The sequence below is a fragment of the Pholcus phalangioides genome, unplaced genomic scaffold (genome assembly GCF_987345545.1).
Source record: "Pholcus phalangioides strain wild (caught in Gottingen) unplaced genomic scaffold, Ppha-v1.0 ptg000017l_1, whole genome shotgun sequence".
In the NCBI taxonomy this organism is placed as follows: Eukaryota; Metazoa; Arthropoda; class Arachnida; order Araneae; family Pholcidae; genus Pholcus; species Pholcus phalangioides.
The window spans coordinates 65,017,441-65,033,765 of record NW_028301610.1 but is presented as its reverse complement, the minus strand read 5'-3'; the positions used below and the strand labels follow the sequence as shown (position 1 = coordinate 65,033,765).

Sequence of the window (16,325 nt, the reverse complement as noted above, 5' to 3'; positions counted from 1 at the left end):
AAAATTTTTCTTATTTTTGGCAAATGTTGAAATAGTGTTCCGTGCAACTCCATATTCTTTGGCGAGTTTGAGAGAGTTCTCAGAGTCTCACTCTGAGTTTTACCCGATTCTAGTTTTTTTAATTTAAACTTTTGATTTTAAACTTAAAGTGTGATGTTTGCGTACAGCCATTGAATGCCATTGTATTCACAGCCGTAGATAATCAAGATGACAACCAAATGACATATTCAGCGTCTAACTAGGCTTTAGCTCTTTTTCTTTTACTCTTTTTCCAAGAAATCGTGAAACTGAGTACCACCGAAAACATTCTTTACAGCAGCCGATATCAAAACTCCCAATAGATAAGATTTTCATCTAATTTTGGATGTGGACAATATCCACACGTTTTTTTTACCATGAAAAGAATGAAAGACCTTTTTTGGAAACTCCACTAAAATGATAAGCGAGCCAACAGATTTCAAACATTCATTCTTCACATACACGCCCCCAATGCAAAAAAGGGACCCATCATAAAGATCAAAGAAACAAAGGATTCTCAAAGTACCCATGAACAATGTCAAAAAATTCTTATAACTTAAAATAGAAGGCCCATTATAAAAACCAGTCGTGGTGAAGGGACAAAAATTGTAGTCGACTTAAGCGGAGTTAAGCCAAACATGTGTCGAGTTAGAGAGGTTTTCCTACATTGAAATTAGTATTGTGCCAACCAAGGGAATAAGAGATGTCGAGTTATCCACGTGTCGAGTTACTGAGAGTCTACTGTATTTCCAAGATTTTTGAGTGTTCTAAAAAAATACTAATTTCTTTCTAAATAAATACAAATACAACGCCACAACAGGCAAAATGCCCAACGAGGTGGCTGAGAAAAAGATGCCCATAAAAATATGGATGTCACATTTCAAAAATCAGCAACCCAATTAAAAATACAATTAACAAAAATTATAAACAATATATACACATGATAAAATATTATACAATGCCCATAAAGAATACTTATGGTTGTCTTATTCTAGGTATGGATAGCTTCTCGATTTACCCCAGCATGTTTATCCTATTTCTTTTTAAACGTGTCAATTGTGTTACAATTTACTACCTCCGGGGGTAAGCTATTCCATTTATTAACAACCCTATTAGAGAAAAATTCCCTGTGACACCATAACCTTGCATTGTCCCTCACCAATCGATACTGGTGTCCCCTTGTAAAAGCAGTCGATTGGCGGTGTACTAAAAGTTCATGGCCCATCCTATCCATCCCATTGAAAATTTTGAACACTTCGATCATATCTCCTCGACACCTGCGTTCATCCAATGTAAACATTCAAAAAATGAAGTCTCTCTTCATAACTCAAGCCCTGTGTGCCAATAAGGACACGCGTAGCTCTTCTCTGCACCCCTTCAACCAAGTCTATGTCCCTCTGTAGGTATGGTCTCCAAAACCTTACAGCATACTCCAGTCCAGGACGAACTAAGCCTCGGAAAAGCGGAAGAATGACTTTAGGAGAACGCGAAGAGACCTTTTTTAAAATGAGACCAAGCATTCTATTCGCTTTTTTGACCACCGCTGAACAATGTTCAGAAAACCTAAGCCGCTCGTCAAAAAAGCCAATTCTCCAAATCAACATAGGTTTCTTGCTAACCATAACATTGAAGTTGCTTTACTAGATTTTAGGTCTTACATAATACATAATTTTGACAAATCTAGAAAAACTATAGCTGTTTTCCTGGACATAAGGCCCTCTGTGCTTCATTATATATTCATAAATGATTTATGTTATTTCAAAAGACAAGATAATCACTTTTGCTGATGATAGTTATGCTTTACTCTGCTAAATTGACTCAATCTCTTCAAAATACAGTAAATTCTGACATGATAAAAATTAGACTGGTTTCATGCAAACGATCTACAACTTAATATATTGCTATAACTGAATATATATATTTTTTTACATAACATTCCTTCCATCCCCTCTCACTGAGAGCAAGAGAGCCATAGATTCAAATTTCAGGAATCAGTAGCTTTCCATAAAGTGAAGTACACAACTGATTTAGACTTCTACGAATGTAAATCAACACCCCCGATCGCAACATCATGGCTAAAGTTCATTACGAGCATGAATTGTAAGAAAATTCAAATAGACCAATCAGATAACTCTGTTTCACAAGCAGCCAATCAGGACAGTAGATAAGACCTACATGCAGGCACACAGCTGCATTTTTATCACAATGTTTGACGAGAGCAGACATATATATTTTTCGTTCCGCGGAGTGACAGAGAGTTAAGGTTTGGTATTCAATTCAAGCAGGATTCTCGGTCAGTGAGAGTTTATCCTCTAAAGGGGACACCCATAACATGCTGAAATGCATAAGGAGTTTTCATAATTTCCTTTATTTGCCATTTTTGTTGAATTTTTCTGAGTGTTATTAGGCAAAGTTTATCTATTCTTCCAAAATTGAGATTTGCAATGTATAAATTTTATTTTCTTAAATATTTTGTAAATGTCCTTTTCTAATTCACCCTTCACTACTCACTGTTTCATTCCTACTATGGTCTATCTATTTAGGGTAGTGATTATTTGACTAACTAAAACCTATAATATTACTACAGAAGAAAATTATAAGGCTAATGTCTAATTACTATTATACTCCTTCCAAATATCTCCACCAAAGAATAGAAATCCTACTACTTAAATATTTATATTTTTAAGAGAGCAATCCCTGTTGCTCTTTAGACATCCATATTCCCTACCATTAATATTTACTCGATCTTTTGCTAGATGTGTAATGCCACACTAATTGATAAAAATTGTTTTTTCGGGTTCGAGGATCGTCGTCCCTTTGAGTGGCAGAGCATGCGCTTTACGACAACCACAGTGTACAGTTCAGCAAAACACAGGTAATAGCTAATGTTGACCACTTCTTCCCACAAATCTACAGAGAGGCTATTGAAATATACAAGCACAAAAACAGCTATAATAGAAGAGAAGAAACTTTGAAATTGAGCAGATCCTGGACTGACTGACTGACTGAAAATGGACTTTTTGAAGGCTACGAGCGTCTTATTTTCGTGCGCTCTTTTTCTCTTCTAGTGGATGGCCCCATGCGGGCTGGATATCCAAGTTGGCGTGGATATAGACAAAAGTTCAAGATTTGTGTTTCGTGTAAGTGTCGATAGATGGCGCTGTGTTTGTTGTGTTCGTGCTTGTATTTCAGTTCGAGCTAAGTTCGTTTACTTCTTTCAGAAAGTCAGTTCAGTTCATTTTTCAAGTCCTGGTGTTCACAGGAAATAATGCGAGACAAGAAACTCAGGGATTGTGCGAGATCAGGATTTTTCCGGCTGTTGTTAATTGATGCCGGTTTTTTTGGGGAAAAATTTAATTGTTGCCAATTAACTAAAAAACCCCAGGAAGTTCACTTAGGTGTTGGAGAACTACCCCTCTTTTCAGGGCCAATAATTTTTTTCTTTTTCCCAAGTCCAGACGGGCGAGGCCCGCAGGGCCCCGAGCCCAGCAGGCCGTTGGCCTGCCCGGCTCCCTCCGGAGTCGGGTGGATAATTTTAATATAAACATAATTGATAATTTCCTATGCATATGCATATTTTTTCTTTTCAGCAAGACTGAAATATTTAATTAATATCTTGGCTTCCCTTGGTCGCCTGGATTCATTCATATCTGCTATTTCGCTTTCCTCGTGTAGCGGGGAATAGGCGCACGCTATTGGTTGTTGAGATTTGAATTGTCCAATGCAATTCAAGTGGGAGAAAATTAAGCAATTTTGGTTTTCCTTAGAAACAAGATTTTAGGAATTTTAAAAAATTTATTAAGTAATTAAATACCTAAGGCGGCCTTGCGTGCAGAATATTTTTTGGTCTTTGGAATCTTAAGACCTCGTTGGCCGGGTACGGCGATATGGCTCTCAGATGTTCGTACTCTGAATTTTCCATACGGTCGAAGTGTCCTTGGCAAAGTTTGATTAGATAATCTTTAATGGTTTCGACCCCTAGATCATTTCGAATAATTTCGTTTCTGACATACCATGGGGCTCTTGAGTAACGCCTCAGAATTTTGTTTTGCTTAATTTGAAGGTTATTAATGTGGGATTTTGCACAGAAGGCGAAGCTCGGGGCACCGTAACACATTTGTGGTCGGATTACTTGTTTATACATGTGTACTTTATTTTTTAGGCTAAGTTGTGACCTTTTATGACATACTTTATTTAAGATGCCTGCTGCTTTGTTCGCTTTAGCTTCCTGTGTATGGGCTTTGAACGTGAGTTTCCTATCCAGGATTATTCCCAAGTATCGGACTTGTGGTTTGGGCGTTAGTGTAGTTCTACCCACCAGAATGTTCGTGTTCGACGGTACATGTCTTTTGGTAAACCATGCGAATACTGTTTTTTGTTCATTTAGTGCTACGGCGTTTTCTTCGCACCAGTCCTCTACACGCCATACCATTTCCTGTAAGTTGCTTAATGCTTTTCCCATGTCCCTGCACGGCATGGCTATTATCGAGTCATCAGCGAAAAGTCCCAGCATGCCTCGCTCTGGCGAGGGGAAGTCATTAATTAAAAGATTGAAGAGGGTGGGGCCTATTACGCTGCCTTGGCAGACCGATGCTGTGATTGGACGAGCCGTGGATATTGTATTCTTGTGTCGAACTTGAAATGTTCGTTCAGCGAGGTAGTTACTAATGAACTTAATGAAGTAATCGGGAAAGTTTTGTTTTACAAGCTTTGCTAATAACGTGTAATGAGAGACTTGATCAAAGGCGGCTCGGATATCAAAGAAGCAGCATGCTGTATAATCCTTATGGATTATTGCATCTTGAAGATATTCAACGAGTCGTACCACTTGAGTCGTGCATGAATGTCCGGAGCGGAATGCATGCTGTTCCGGGCGGATTATGTTATTATTTTCAAGGTATTGGTTTATTCGGAATTTCATAATTCTTTCGAATAATTTTCCGATTCCTGATAAGAGCGATATCGGGCGATAGTCCGCTGCAAAGAGACTGATTTCTCTCTTTTTAGGTAATACTTTTATAATGGCTTTTATAAGCTTTTGGGAAATGGCATGTTTTGATCATGCAGTTGAAGATATTCACAAAGGAGTGAATTACGTTGTCTGGTAGGGCCTTTATTGCCAAATTGTTTATTCGGTCATACCCTGGGGCTTTTTTGGCGTGCAGTTGTTTTATTATTTTTTTCAACTCTTCCAAATTTGTGAGTTCTGTCGTACGGGTACATGGCGTGGCTTGATTATTTAGGAATCGATCTACTATTCTCTCATTCTCTTCCTCAATTAATATGGGTTGATTATTATTGGGTGAAAATTGTTGTTCGTATGTGTCTGCGAATTCTTCTGCTATTTCTTCGTCGGTGTAAATGAGTCCATTTCTCCCGTGAAGTCTACTAACGTTAGGCGAACGGGTTTTACATATTTTTAGCAGCTTATAGAGGGAGCCATCTGCTGCTTCTGCCTCTGTGAGAAATGTAGCCCAGCGTTCGTTGTAGAAAGTTGTGAGCTCTTCTTTTACTTCCCTTGATAAACGATTTAATTCGTTTTTAAGGTCCCTTGACCTTGTTCTTTGGAACCTTTTTCGTATTACATTCTTATAGTGAATTTTATCTCTAATGTAGAATGGGATGCCAATATTATTTTTCCCTGGTTTAATTTTGATTGTGGAATTATCGATTGCATTTTGTATCGATTGTGTGATTTTCTCGAGTTCGTGATAGATTTCGTCTGTGTTTATCGTTTCGAGTGACGCTATTGGCTGTTGTGCAAGGATTTCTGTGACGTCACTCCATTTTGTTTTTAGAATATATGGCTGTTTCTGTCGAATATTGAAATCTATATGAAAAAATAGGACATTATGGTCGGAAGATAATATTTCGGAATTTTCTACGAATATTTGTCCCGGGAAATGTTTTGAGATACCGAAGTCGATAACATCAGGTATCTGATTAATGTTATCCGGTTGGTGTGTAGGCCTAGATTGTGTGTGCATGTCTACAGCCTTACTTTGGCAATATTGTGCTAAAATTCTGCCATCACGATTTGTACTTTGGGATCTGAAAGATGGGCTCTTGGCGTTGAAATCTCCACAAATTATTACTGGGTTTCTGTTATTGCTTTTAAAGAGTATCAATCACACTGATATCTATTCGTCTGGATGGGGGTTTATAGAATGAGCACACAACCGTCGGCGGGACGTTTGGTATGTGAATGCGTGCTGCTATGGCTTCGCAGGTGCTGGGTGCTATGATGTCTATTTGTTCAAAATTAAATGCTGATTTTATTAGAATTGCTACTCCGCCTCCTGTAGTAAGTCTGTCGTTTCTAATACAATGGTAATTAGGTATTCGGAAGTTTTTTGCTGTTGTTAGCCATGTTTCTTGTAGACATATTATGTCTGGTGTAAAGAGATTAATTTCATCTTTAAATTCATAGTAATCTCTATAGATTCCCCGGCAATTCCATGAAAAAATTTTCAAGGGTCTTGGCGGGGAAGTGAAGAGATTTGTGTCCATTATTATGCTTAAAAGTTTGTGTTTTTGTAAGTTGGGTGCTGCCCTCTAGTGAACTTTGTGAGAGTTTTGGTACTAAACTTAGTTCTTAAAGGTTACCAAGGCTTCCATGAAGCCGCTGAATAGTGTCACCATGAATTGGGCTTCGGTGCTGGCTTGCTTAAGCTCTCGGCTCATCTTGTTTACGAGCCCGGCTAGTTTCCCTGCCATCAGCTCAAAGGATGGGTTTTCTTGTGTGCTACAGGCGGTTTCCACCGGGGCTTGCACTTCCTCCGGGTCAGGGAACCATGCGTTCCGGCGACCTCTTCTCGGTGTCTGCTCTGTGTTTTGTGGCACTATTTCCCTGACACTAGGGGGCGCTTGTTTCCTCTGTGGGAGGGGCTTAGCTTTCACTGCACCAATGAATTTGCTAATGTTCGTTTTTGTCGGTCCTTTGTTGTGATTGGCCACGCTGTTTCCTGGGACAGGTAAATCTGCAGGTGGGTGAGTATGCGCACCTGGCAGGTAATCTGGTTCACCTGTCGCATTTTCTTCGTGGTTCAGCATCGGTTTTACCTGGTCCAGTCGCCTTGATGGGAAAGTAAGCGATCGTGGGCCCTGCTTAATCCACCGGCTACACCCTTGGTATCGTGCCGTGTGTCCGCCACCACAGCGGCAGCATTTGAAGGGCTGGTCTTTTTTACCTCGGTCCGGGCAGTCCGTGGACAGATGGCCCTCAGCGCACAGCCCGCATACCGGGTCATTGTGACAGTTGGCTTCTGAATGGGAGAATCGCTGACACCGTCGGCACATTAGTACACCACCCCCTCCCCTGAATTTCTCTATTTTTACAGGGAAGCCTAGGAGCTCTGACAGCCCGTAAATCTTTTTTTCCTCTCTTTTTAGGACTAGGAGGAAAAGCGGCATCGGTCGTCTGGTGCGAAGATTCTTCATTGCACTGACGTGCGTGATCTCATAACCTTCGTCCACTAGGGCCCTCATGATCTCCTGAGTGGCCATGTTTGCGGGCAGTTGCCGCAGGACAACCCTTAAGGGTTTGTCTTCGTCCACTGTGAACGAATGGAACCCGAATTTCTTTTCGGTGAATAATGCTGTCCCGTATCGATAATCATCCGAGCACTGGAACCTGATGATTATTTTATTCGGCCCGGCTTTAAATTCGGGGCGGATTTTGCAGTGTTCTAGTAACTGCAATCTGGTGGGCTCCCAGTCCGAGTACCTGTTTAATATAACTTTCGGTACCCTCGGGTCCTTTTTGGCGTGAGTGACATTTGTGAAGGTTTGCGGGTCATAGACCGCGTCTGTTTCCGGGCCTACATTCGCCATTGGAGTTGGTATTGGCTGTTGTTTTTCTGCCTGAGCTTCACCTTCAGTTTCTCGGGCTACCTCCATCGGTTCTAAGGGGGCCTCTTCGGGTACGGCAGAGGTTGAGGCTACTGCCTCATTATTTTCCTCTGGGGGGGGGCGTTTGCCCACGCACCGATTCGGTCTCCTCATCACTTGTTGGCGGCAGCTCGGTTTCTTCGGGTGTTTTTACCTTCCTTTTTCGTTTTTGCCCTTTTTTGGGCGATGGGGGGGGGGCATTTCTGCTTCTGAGGCGTTTCCCAGGGGTCCCTTATGATCCTGGACACCAGCTCTCAGAAGAACAAGAACCTTCCCCTTCAAGATCCAGCAACAGAATGACAACAGCCAATCAGATAACTCCACATCTCTCGTCCAATCAGGTTCTACCAGCATAACAACTGTTTTCAATACGCTGCCAGCCATAGAATCAACTGACCAATCGCAAAACAATTGTGTAGTTCAAGCCACTTATGTGCATAAATACAACCTGAGACTCCATAAAACTTGACTTTGATCCAGTTTGTCTAGTCTCCTGATGATACCAACCACTAGTGTTGGGGAAATGTTGAGAACTAACTCAAACCCGAAAAAACAATTTTTATCAAATGATGGCCGCGAAAACCTTATCAACTAGCCACACTTATTACTAATTATTCACAAAAATATTTGAAAATACACACTTCTCTTATCTAATACCCAAATTTTATAACTCTCCCCCCCATTGAAATAAAGAATGCTTCCTCTCTATATACCTATAAACAGTACCTCAAAAGATATCTTCTGTCTATTGATGATATCTCTGAGCACTTTTTTAATTTTCAACATTTTCCACCTTATTTATTATAGTTATTGATTTTTGTTTTAATTAGATTTATCAGCCTCTTTGAATATTTTGCCCTTTTATATCAGCAGCTCAATTATTCAAATCGTATACTTATTATCTCTAATTTAATATTTAAAATGGATCACCCATGTGCGAGTTGCTACAATGGTGCAATTACTAATTGTTTTTTTCTTCATTCCCCCCTTCACTCATCTATTACTTGATATTTAACTGTTTATCAAACCCTCTCCTCAAGGCCGTCATTTCAACTTTTTCCGGGGGGGGGGGGGGGCAAAGTACATGTCCTCAATGTATGTATATATATATATATACCATTTTTAGTGTATTTTCAAAAGCCGGGGGGCAATTGCCTCCTCTGACCCTTGCAAATGACAAACCTGCCTCTAATATTTTTATATATAAAGTATACAAATATCCCCCTTCACAATGTACCTTTTTCTTTAAAAACTCATCATCCAGCCCCAAAGCAATTTTTTTTATGACAAAAAAAAACCACTTACGTTTTACAGTAACATCAAACGAAACATAAAACTTCTCATGCAAGCTTTGCACAAAGTCAAAATGAACTATCTTTGTCTTTGATTCGAAATACAATATATCTTCTCTTCTGTCTCCACAAAATCTTTCAGTTTTATAATTTGATAATGGCTCTCTTAATTCAAAATAACTGCAGCTGCTGAAAAGGAAAAGAAAATAAAGAATCAAGAGAAAAAAATTCAGAATCTAAAATTGAATCTTCAACATAATTAATGCCAAATATAAATTTTTAAACCAAAAGGTCAGAATACTTCTAGAAACTAAAGACCATACAGCAATGTTTCACTACTATTATCAACTCTTTAATGAGACAAGTTTTTATTAGCAGAAAACTACCACGAAGTCTAAGAAAATTAAAAACTATGATGGGATTTTGATACCATTGAAATCAATATCAGAATGGTTGAATAGAAATAGTTTGCAGACGTGCCAACTTTTGAAATCAAGAAATTCTCCCAAAGGGGGTACCCCCCTTCCAGCGGCACTCATAAGACTATCAAAAAAAAAATTCACAAAAAACCTTTTTTCTTTTTTTTTAATCAATTTAAAAAAAGTTCTATTCCTTCCCCCCAAGGCAGGTTCTGCATTGCCCCCCGAGCAGCAAATTTTTTCTTGGTCTGCATTTCATTTAGCTATTGTTTGTCTCAGTGTTATTAGTCATTTAGTATTTTGTCAAAAATGTTTTGGCCCTTGCACTTGCTCCCGAACTCGATAAGTAAAATATGGCTCGCGGAATGTACTTGTTTTGGTTTCAATCATTATTGGCTTATATTTTAACCTTTCTTTTTCTTCCTGAATCGTGTGGAAGACTCCTTCCCTAAACGTCACGTTCAAACAAATGAAGACATGCTTCTGAGTTTTCCGACAGCGGGAACAAGAAAGGACGAAAGCACCTCAACCCCGTATCGTCTCCAGATGCCATCCAGAGATGCATACCTTTGGGGTAGCTACGATTGTCACAGAGGGGGAATGATAATTAGAGATTGAGCGTTGTCGCTAACCGTGAGAAAAATACTAGAAATTGTTACAAAAAAAAGAAAGCAGAGGACAAGTCGATTGCGGATTTTAAAAAAAATATTAAAATAAAATTTCGAGCAGATTTTTTTTCCCAAATTTTTTTTTGGGACAATTTTTTTTAATCATAAAAAAATGTTTTTCCGAGCCAAATACGGGAAACATATCCAAGCGATTTTTTTTTTTTTGGAGTGGGGGGGGGGCCTGAGCCGGTCCTTCAAAATTATTGGAGGGGCTTGGGCATGTGAGCCGGATACAAGTTTACACCTATGAGAGGGTGGAAGGTGGCTTTTACCGTTGGCAGTGCGGGAAAAGTAGTAAAAAAGACACGCAAATTAAAATAGTGATTTAAAATAATTTTTTTTAATTACTTACAAAAAATTTCCACCACTTTTCCATTGTACAACATGATGTATAATTTGTGTATGCGTGTACCAGGGCGTAGCGAGGGGGGGGGACTTGGTGGTCTGGTCCCCCCCCCCCCCGAAATGTGAGAAAATGACAGAAAAAGATGGCCAAATCCATTGTTCTGTCACTTTGGTCCCCTCCCGAAATGAAAGTGGGTCCCCCCCCAAACAAAATTTCTGGCTACGCCCCTAAGCGTGTATGTCCAGAAAAGAGATGCATGAGACATTTTTGTCTCAATTTTCATGGTGCATGCAACCACTGATCGTTCGTTTATTGTGAATCATCTTTTCTTTCATGCACAAGAATCATCACTGAGATTTGTCTTCTGTAAATATAGAATGCTGAAATGATTATTCACATGCGTTCTGGAAGTAGTAGCAGAGGGGTTTCCTGTTGTTTTCGACGATAACTTCCTGGTGATATAATTAAAACATTGTGTATCTTTTCTTTTTATTTGAATTCATGAATTTTTTTTCACAAATTTTCCCTCACACTGCCAGAAGTCAGGAAAAATTAAAAAATAAACATCGAACCATTTTTCCTTCCTCTTTGAATCTCAATATATAGCATATCATTTTACTAGGATGTTTTTTTTAATACATGCTTCTGTGTGTTTATTTATATTTATGTTGAGCTTTGAATTTTAATTTTTTTAATAGCGCTGGAATAGACGATTCTGTAGTCTGATTTTTTTTTTTGCAGTATGAACTTTAGGTAAAAAAGCTACGTCATTATTGCATTTATTATTTTTTATTCTATTTTACAAGTTTTATTTTCTCAGCTACTTTTTTTTTGTACTTTTTAACTACATCGATGAGACCATTCATTGATGTTTTTTAACCCTTTACACGGCATAATAGCAATAAGCTTCCTTATGATTTTCAGCAATAAATGAGTATATAAAGTAATGAAAAAGTGATGAGTATAGAGCAGCTTTTCCAACGTGTGTTCTTTGTTTCTAGATGCATCGCCAACCTTTATCTGGGGTGTCGCGGCAATCTTGAGATATTGATTTGTGCACCTATTTATGCTTTTGTAACGTTACCATTAGGCCCTCGCGGAAATCGTCCTTATCCTAGTCCATTTTAATATATTTTAGTTTGTTTTACCTTTCTGTCTCCGGGATCAATCGGCGAGATCATGTGCCGCCAATCGGCTGCCATGTTGCGATCTTTTGAGCTGCCAGATGCCGAATGTCATGCAATATTTTTAGTTTATGTGAATATGTAAATTTCTCAAATGTTACGTTGATTCTAGTGCTGCCGAGTCTCGATATGGATTGGTTCCGGTAAGGTGCGATGGGGAAAGTTTCCCTTATATGCCGGTAGTGTGCAACGAATAGACACGTTGGTCGTTATATTTCATTTCATCCCGCCTCGTTCCAGCCACGAGTTGCTGATCTAGCAGGGTGCCTCGGCACCGATCGATCCGTTGATCGTCCTCTTCATCTAGTCAAAAGTCGCTCAGCCTGTGTTGAAGTGTCTACGAGATGTCGGCTCTCGTCCGTGAAGGGTTATCCGTCGGGTTCATCTCTTCGGACGCGTGATGCTGTTGCAATGGAGCCTCCCCCTCTCCAGGAGATCGCACGGATAAATCAAGAAATGAACTATTCGTGTTCTTGTGACAGTGACATCCAGAAGGCTATAATCGATGGACTGATTGGGTGAGAACGTTCGAAATCTGTAATATATTAAAGCTAAAACTCTAAAGCAAATTTACTGATGTGTGTTTTGGCAGACTTAGTGTTGTAAAATATAAAGATTAACACCGAATTAAAACTCTTAGGAAAACCAAAAGGTGGCCGTATCATTGTTGCCATCTGTCTGACGAAACTATTTTGGAAAGTTAAAAATAGAATCCGGGAAGTAACGTTCATCGTTACACTTCGAAAAAGTTCTTTTATGCGGGAAAATAGCTATTAATCAATCCTGAAGAGCCGGTACGAATCATGAATAAGGCAAGGGAGCCGTGATGGACAAAAGTTTGTGAACCATTGGTATAGGGAAAAGTGTTCCACTAAGAGAGGGATTAACTTTACAAAATATTTGGGCTTGCCAATGCTAAAATAAGAAGGCAAGATATCTTGTCAATGCCACTCAAAGGGTTGAGATTGGTCTGAAATCAGCGATGAAACGTACTGTCTCAAGTCTATTGCTGTGATTACCGTTGTGATATTCAGATTTTATGATGCTCATTTTATTCTCATGCTCAATTAATATACAGGGTGTATGGGAAAGTCCCTTGGACCTGAAATGACTTGCAAACAAAAAGAGCTACAGCAATGCAACTCCTCACACGGAAAGGATCCCAAGGATATGCCTTCAAAAATTTTAATTTAAAAAAAACAAACACTTTCAGTACAATATTTGAGCTACGTTCAAATGGTGATTGGTATGATTGGTATTGCTGAGCAACACCATTCAAATGATTGGTATTGCTTTAGCAACACGAGCAGATATGTTCCGGCGTCCTTGTCCCCGGACCATTAAATCATCCACGGAGGAGGGGTGATATTGGCCACATGGTAGGGTGAGAAACACTAACCTACAGCTGTTTGGAAATAGTGGAGGTGTACACTGTTTTTGGGTGGGGGGGGGCGAGGAAAAAGCATTGTGATTGAATGTTCTGACTTTTCATTGCTGGATGAGATGCCCCCCCCCCTTCCGCCTTGTCAGGAGAAAAACATGAGGTGGGGACTGAAGTGAAAAAGTAAAACTTTGTTGCTCACAAGCAAAGAAAGAAAAATAAGGAGAAATTTTCGCCATGAACACAATTTTGGAAAAATCGCACAAAAAACCACAAACCGCCAAAGACAAAAATTTCCCATCGAACCGTTTTCAAACCAGACCAATTTGGCAGGAAAACCACCAATCTGGCAACTCTGATAAGGGATGTTGCTTTAGCTGTATGAAGAGAAGAAGAAAATGGGTGACCTTGAACCCATAATCTTCGTCGAAGAAAAGAAAAACTTAGCTACCAAAAAAGCGCAAGAGACAGAGGTCTCTTTTCGCTAAAAAAGGGGAAAAGGTGACCTGGGCCCGAAAATATGTATTAAAAATTACCAGCTTTTAAAAAAGTGACTTTTAGGGGAAAAAGTGATCCGTGCTGAGCCCTGAGCTTTGTACCCATGGCTTTCTACGATGCTTAATGACAATGTTTCTGGAAACACTGGAAAGAATTACGATAAGGTCGCAGCAATATACTTTTCCAAGCAAAGTTATCAAATAATCATTCCTCCTCAGAAGTATCTATAGTTTTTGCGATACATTGCAATATTTTACGGATCATCAATATTTACGATGTTATCAGAATTCTTTTTTTTTCCCAGAGGGAAATTTTCTCTCTTTTTTTTAATCAATTTTTTTTCTTTTTCGAACAGACGAAAATCGTGACGATTTTCCAGGTCATTGTCTGAAATTTCTAGTTTTAAAACAAAAATGAGCCAATTTCCCTGACTTTCCTCGGTTTTCCCTGACCCGTATGAACCCTGTAAGTATAGTATTTAGGATAGAAAAAGTTATTTTTAATTAAATTCTGTAATGATAACCTTCACTAATGAAAGGTATGAATAACTGAATATGATGAGATGAATTTTTGGAAAGAAAATTCCACATGCCTCTGCAGGTAAACAAATCACTATCCCCTTTCAAATTCCAAGCGAGTGCACTAAATCAGTGTTTATTAATTGCCATTGTAACTGATATAGCAGCTTATTGTTTATTGATTGTCTCAAGTTTAATTCACTGGGCTGCAGTCTCAAAAAAGGTCAAGAACAACCATACCAGACCACTAAAGAATCACTGTTCCAGACAGTGCCATCTTGACGCATGGGGCCACACGGGCATGGCCCGGGACCTCACAAAAATGAGAAGTTGAAATTTGAGAATTTTCCAGGTAGGGCCTCAAAAACATAATTTAGTCCGGAGCCCATGATGCTCTTAAGACGGCCCTGGTTCCAAAATCACTGTTCACCGATACTCCGTCCAGATAAGAAGCACGTTTTTCTTCTCCATTCTTTTGCACCAATCGAAGAAATGGCACCCACTTGCACCAAACTTGATAAGCAGATTTCCGCTATGGAGAATAAGCTGTCTGCCGTCGACAGAATTCAGGCTAAGCTATCTGCATTAGATACCATTAGTGGAAAACTAGAATGCTTTAATTCACTGAGTGATTTATTAGTGTGTCAAATTCATGAGCGAGAAATTTGAGGAGCTGAAACTAACAATCAGCAAATTACAAGATAATAGGAAACTATAGGATGAGAAAGAAATGTGGCGCCAAAACCAAATGCTGGAAGATAGGCTTAAACACATGGATGCCTATGCACAAAGAAATAACCTCATCATCCGAAATGTTCTTGAAGGAAAAGGAGAGGATACGGACGAGATTGTTTTGAAACTTGTGAAGATGGAAGTCATAGTGGACAGAAGCAACATCGAAGCAAGTCACCATCTTGGAAGCAGAAAAGAAAGGCAAAAGTTGACCAATTATAGTGTTTTGTCAACAGTCGGCACAAGCAGCAGATACTAAGGTGAAAAGGAGGCAGTCTACAACCAAGGATCTTGGATTTCCAGGAGAAGTAACAAGGATTTACTTCGGTGAACATCTGACACCAAGGATGAAAGATCTACACCCTGTGGTAGTCACCTGGTAAGCACCTGTGTGGTTATCGGTGAATAAGCTACACCTCAATATTTCTAAATTAGTTCACACACTTTTCAGACCTTGGCAAAAGCTGTTGGACACTGTGGCATTGCCAATAAAATTCAAACAGGATGAGTTAAAGTTTGTCAATTCATTAAATACCTCAGAGTTTTAATTGATGAGCATCTTTCATGGTCTAACCATATACCAGAAGTCAGCAAATCATTAAAAACTCCTATATATACATATTTTCGAAACCAATGCATTTCGTACCCTTTTATGTAATGCGCATGTTATATTTCTCACTTTTTTTACCCTAAATTAACTTAATGCTTGGAAGTATGTTCATCTGCCACTCAAACATCTCTACAACCCAATAATTGCTCAAAAGAAAATACTGAGTGTTATGAGCTCTGCCTCATTTAATGAGCATACGGCTTCTCTTTGTAAACTCTGGCAAATTCTTCATTTAGATCAGTTTCCCAACCTTTTTTGTCCCATTCCCTTTTCTTCAGAAATTTTTTCTCCCATCGCCTCCAACGCAATCTAACCCATAGGATCCTATATTATACCCGCAACTTCTACTATCCCCTGGAACTTTTTATCGCCCACGTTGGGAATCACTGCATTAGATAGCTTGGTAAAATATTAATTAGCTATAATAATGTATGAATCACTACATAAACCAACACATATTCCTTCATTTTCTATCCCTGCACACAAATACCCAAAAAGATTTCTCCAGAAGCTGTATCCCAACCTTTACAGCGAGAACAAATTTCAAGAAAAATACGGTTATCTTCCAGGGTATTCACATTTGGAATTCTCTGCCATTGAGTGTTCGAAATAAATACTTAGCATTGTTCAAAATGACTGTATTTAACCATCTTCTGGATGAAAATCCCTTAGAATGATAGTGCTTGTCTGTACAAATGTACATCACACTTGTTGCTTTCACTGATAAGAAGTTTTCTTTTCCTTCACCCCCTCTCCTCTCGCCAAAAAA

At 39.2% G+C, this 16,325-nt stretch overlaps 1 protein-coding gene across 1 annotated transcript in view; it reads right to left on the bottom strand.

Moving 5' to 3' along the window:
- Positions 1-16,325, bottom strand: part of LOC149074642 (uncharacterized) — a 233,868-nt gene that overhangs the window by 105,783 nt on the left and 111,760 nt on the right. Inside the window, exon 6 of the mRNA XM_089247053.1 lies at positions 9,214-9,389. Coding sequence (XP_089103179.1) covers positions 9,214-9,389 — 176 coding nt within the window. The remainder of the gene's footprint in view (positions 1-9,213; positions 9,390-16,325) is intronic.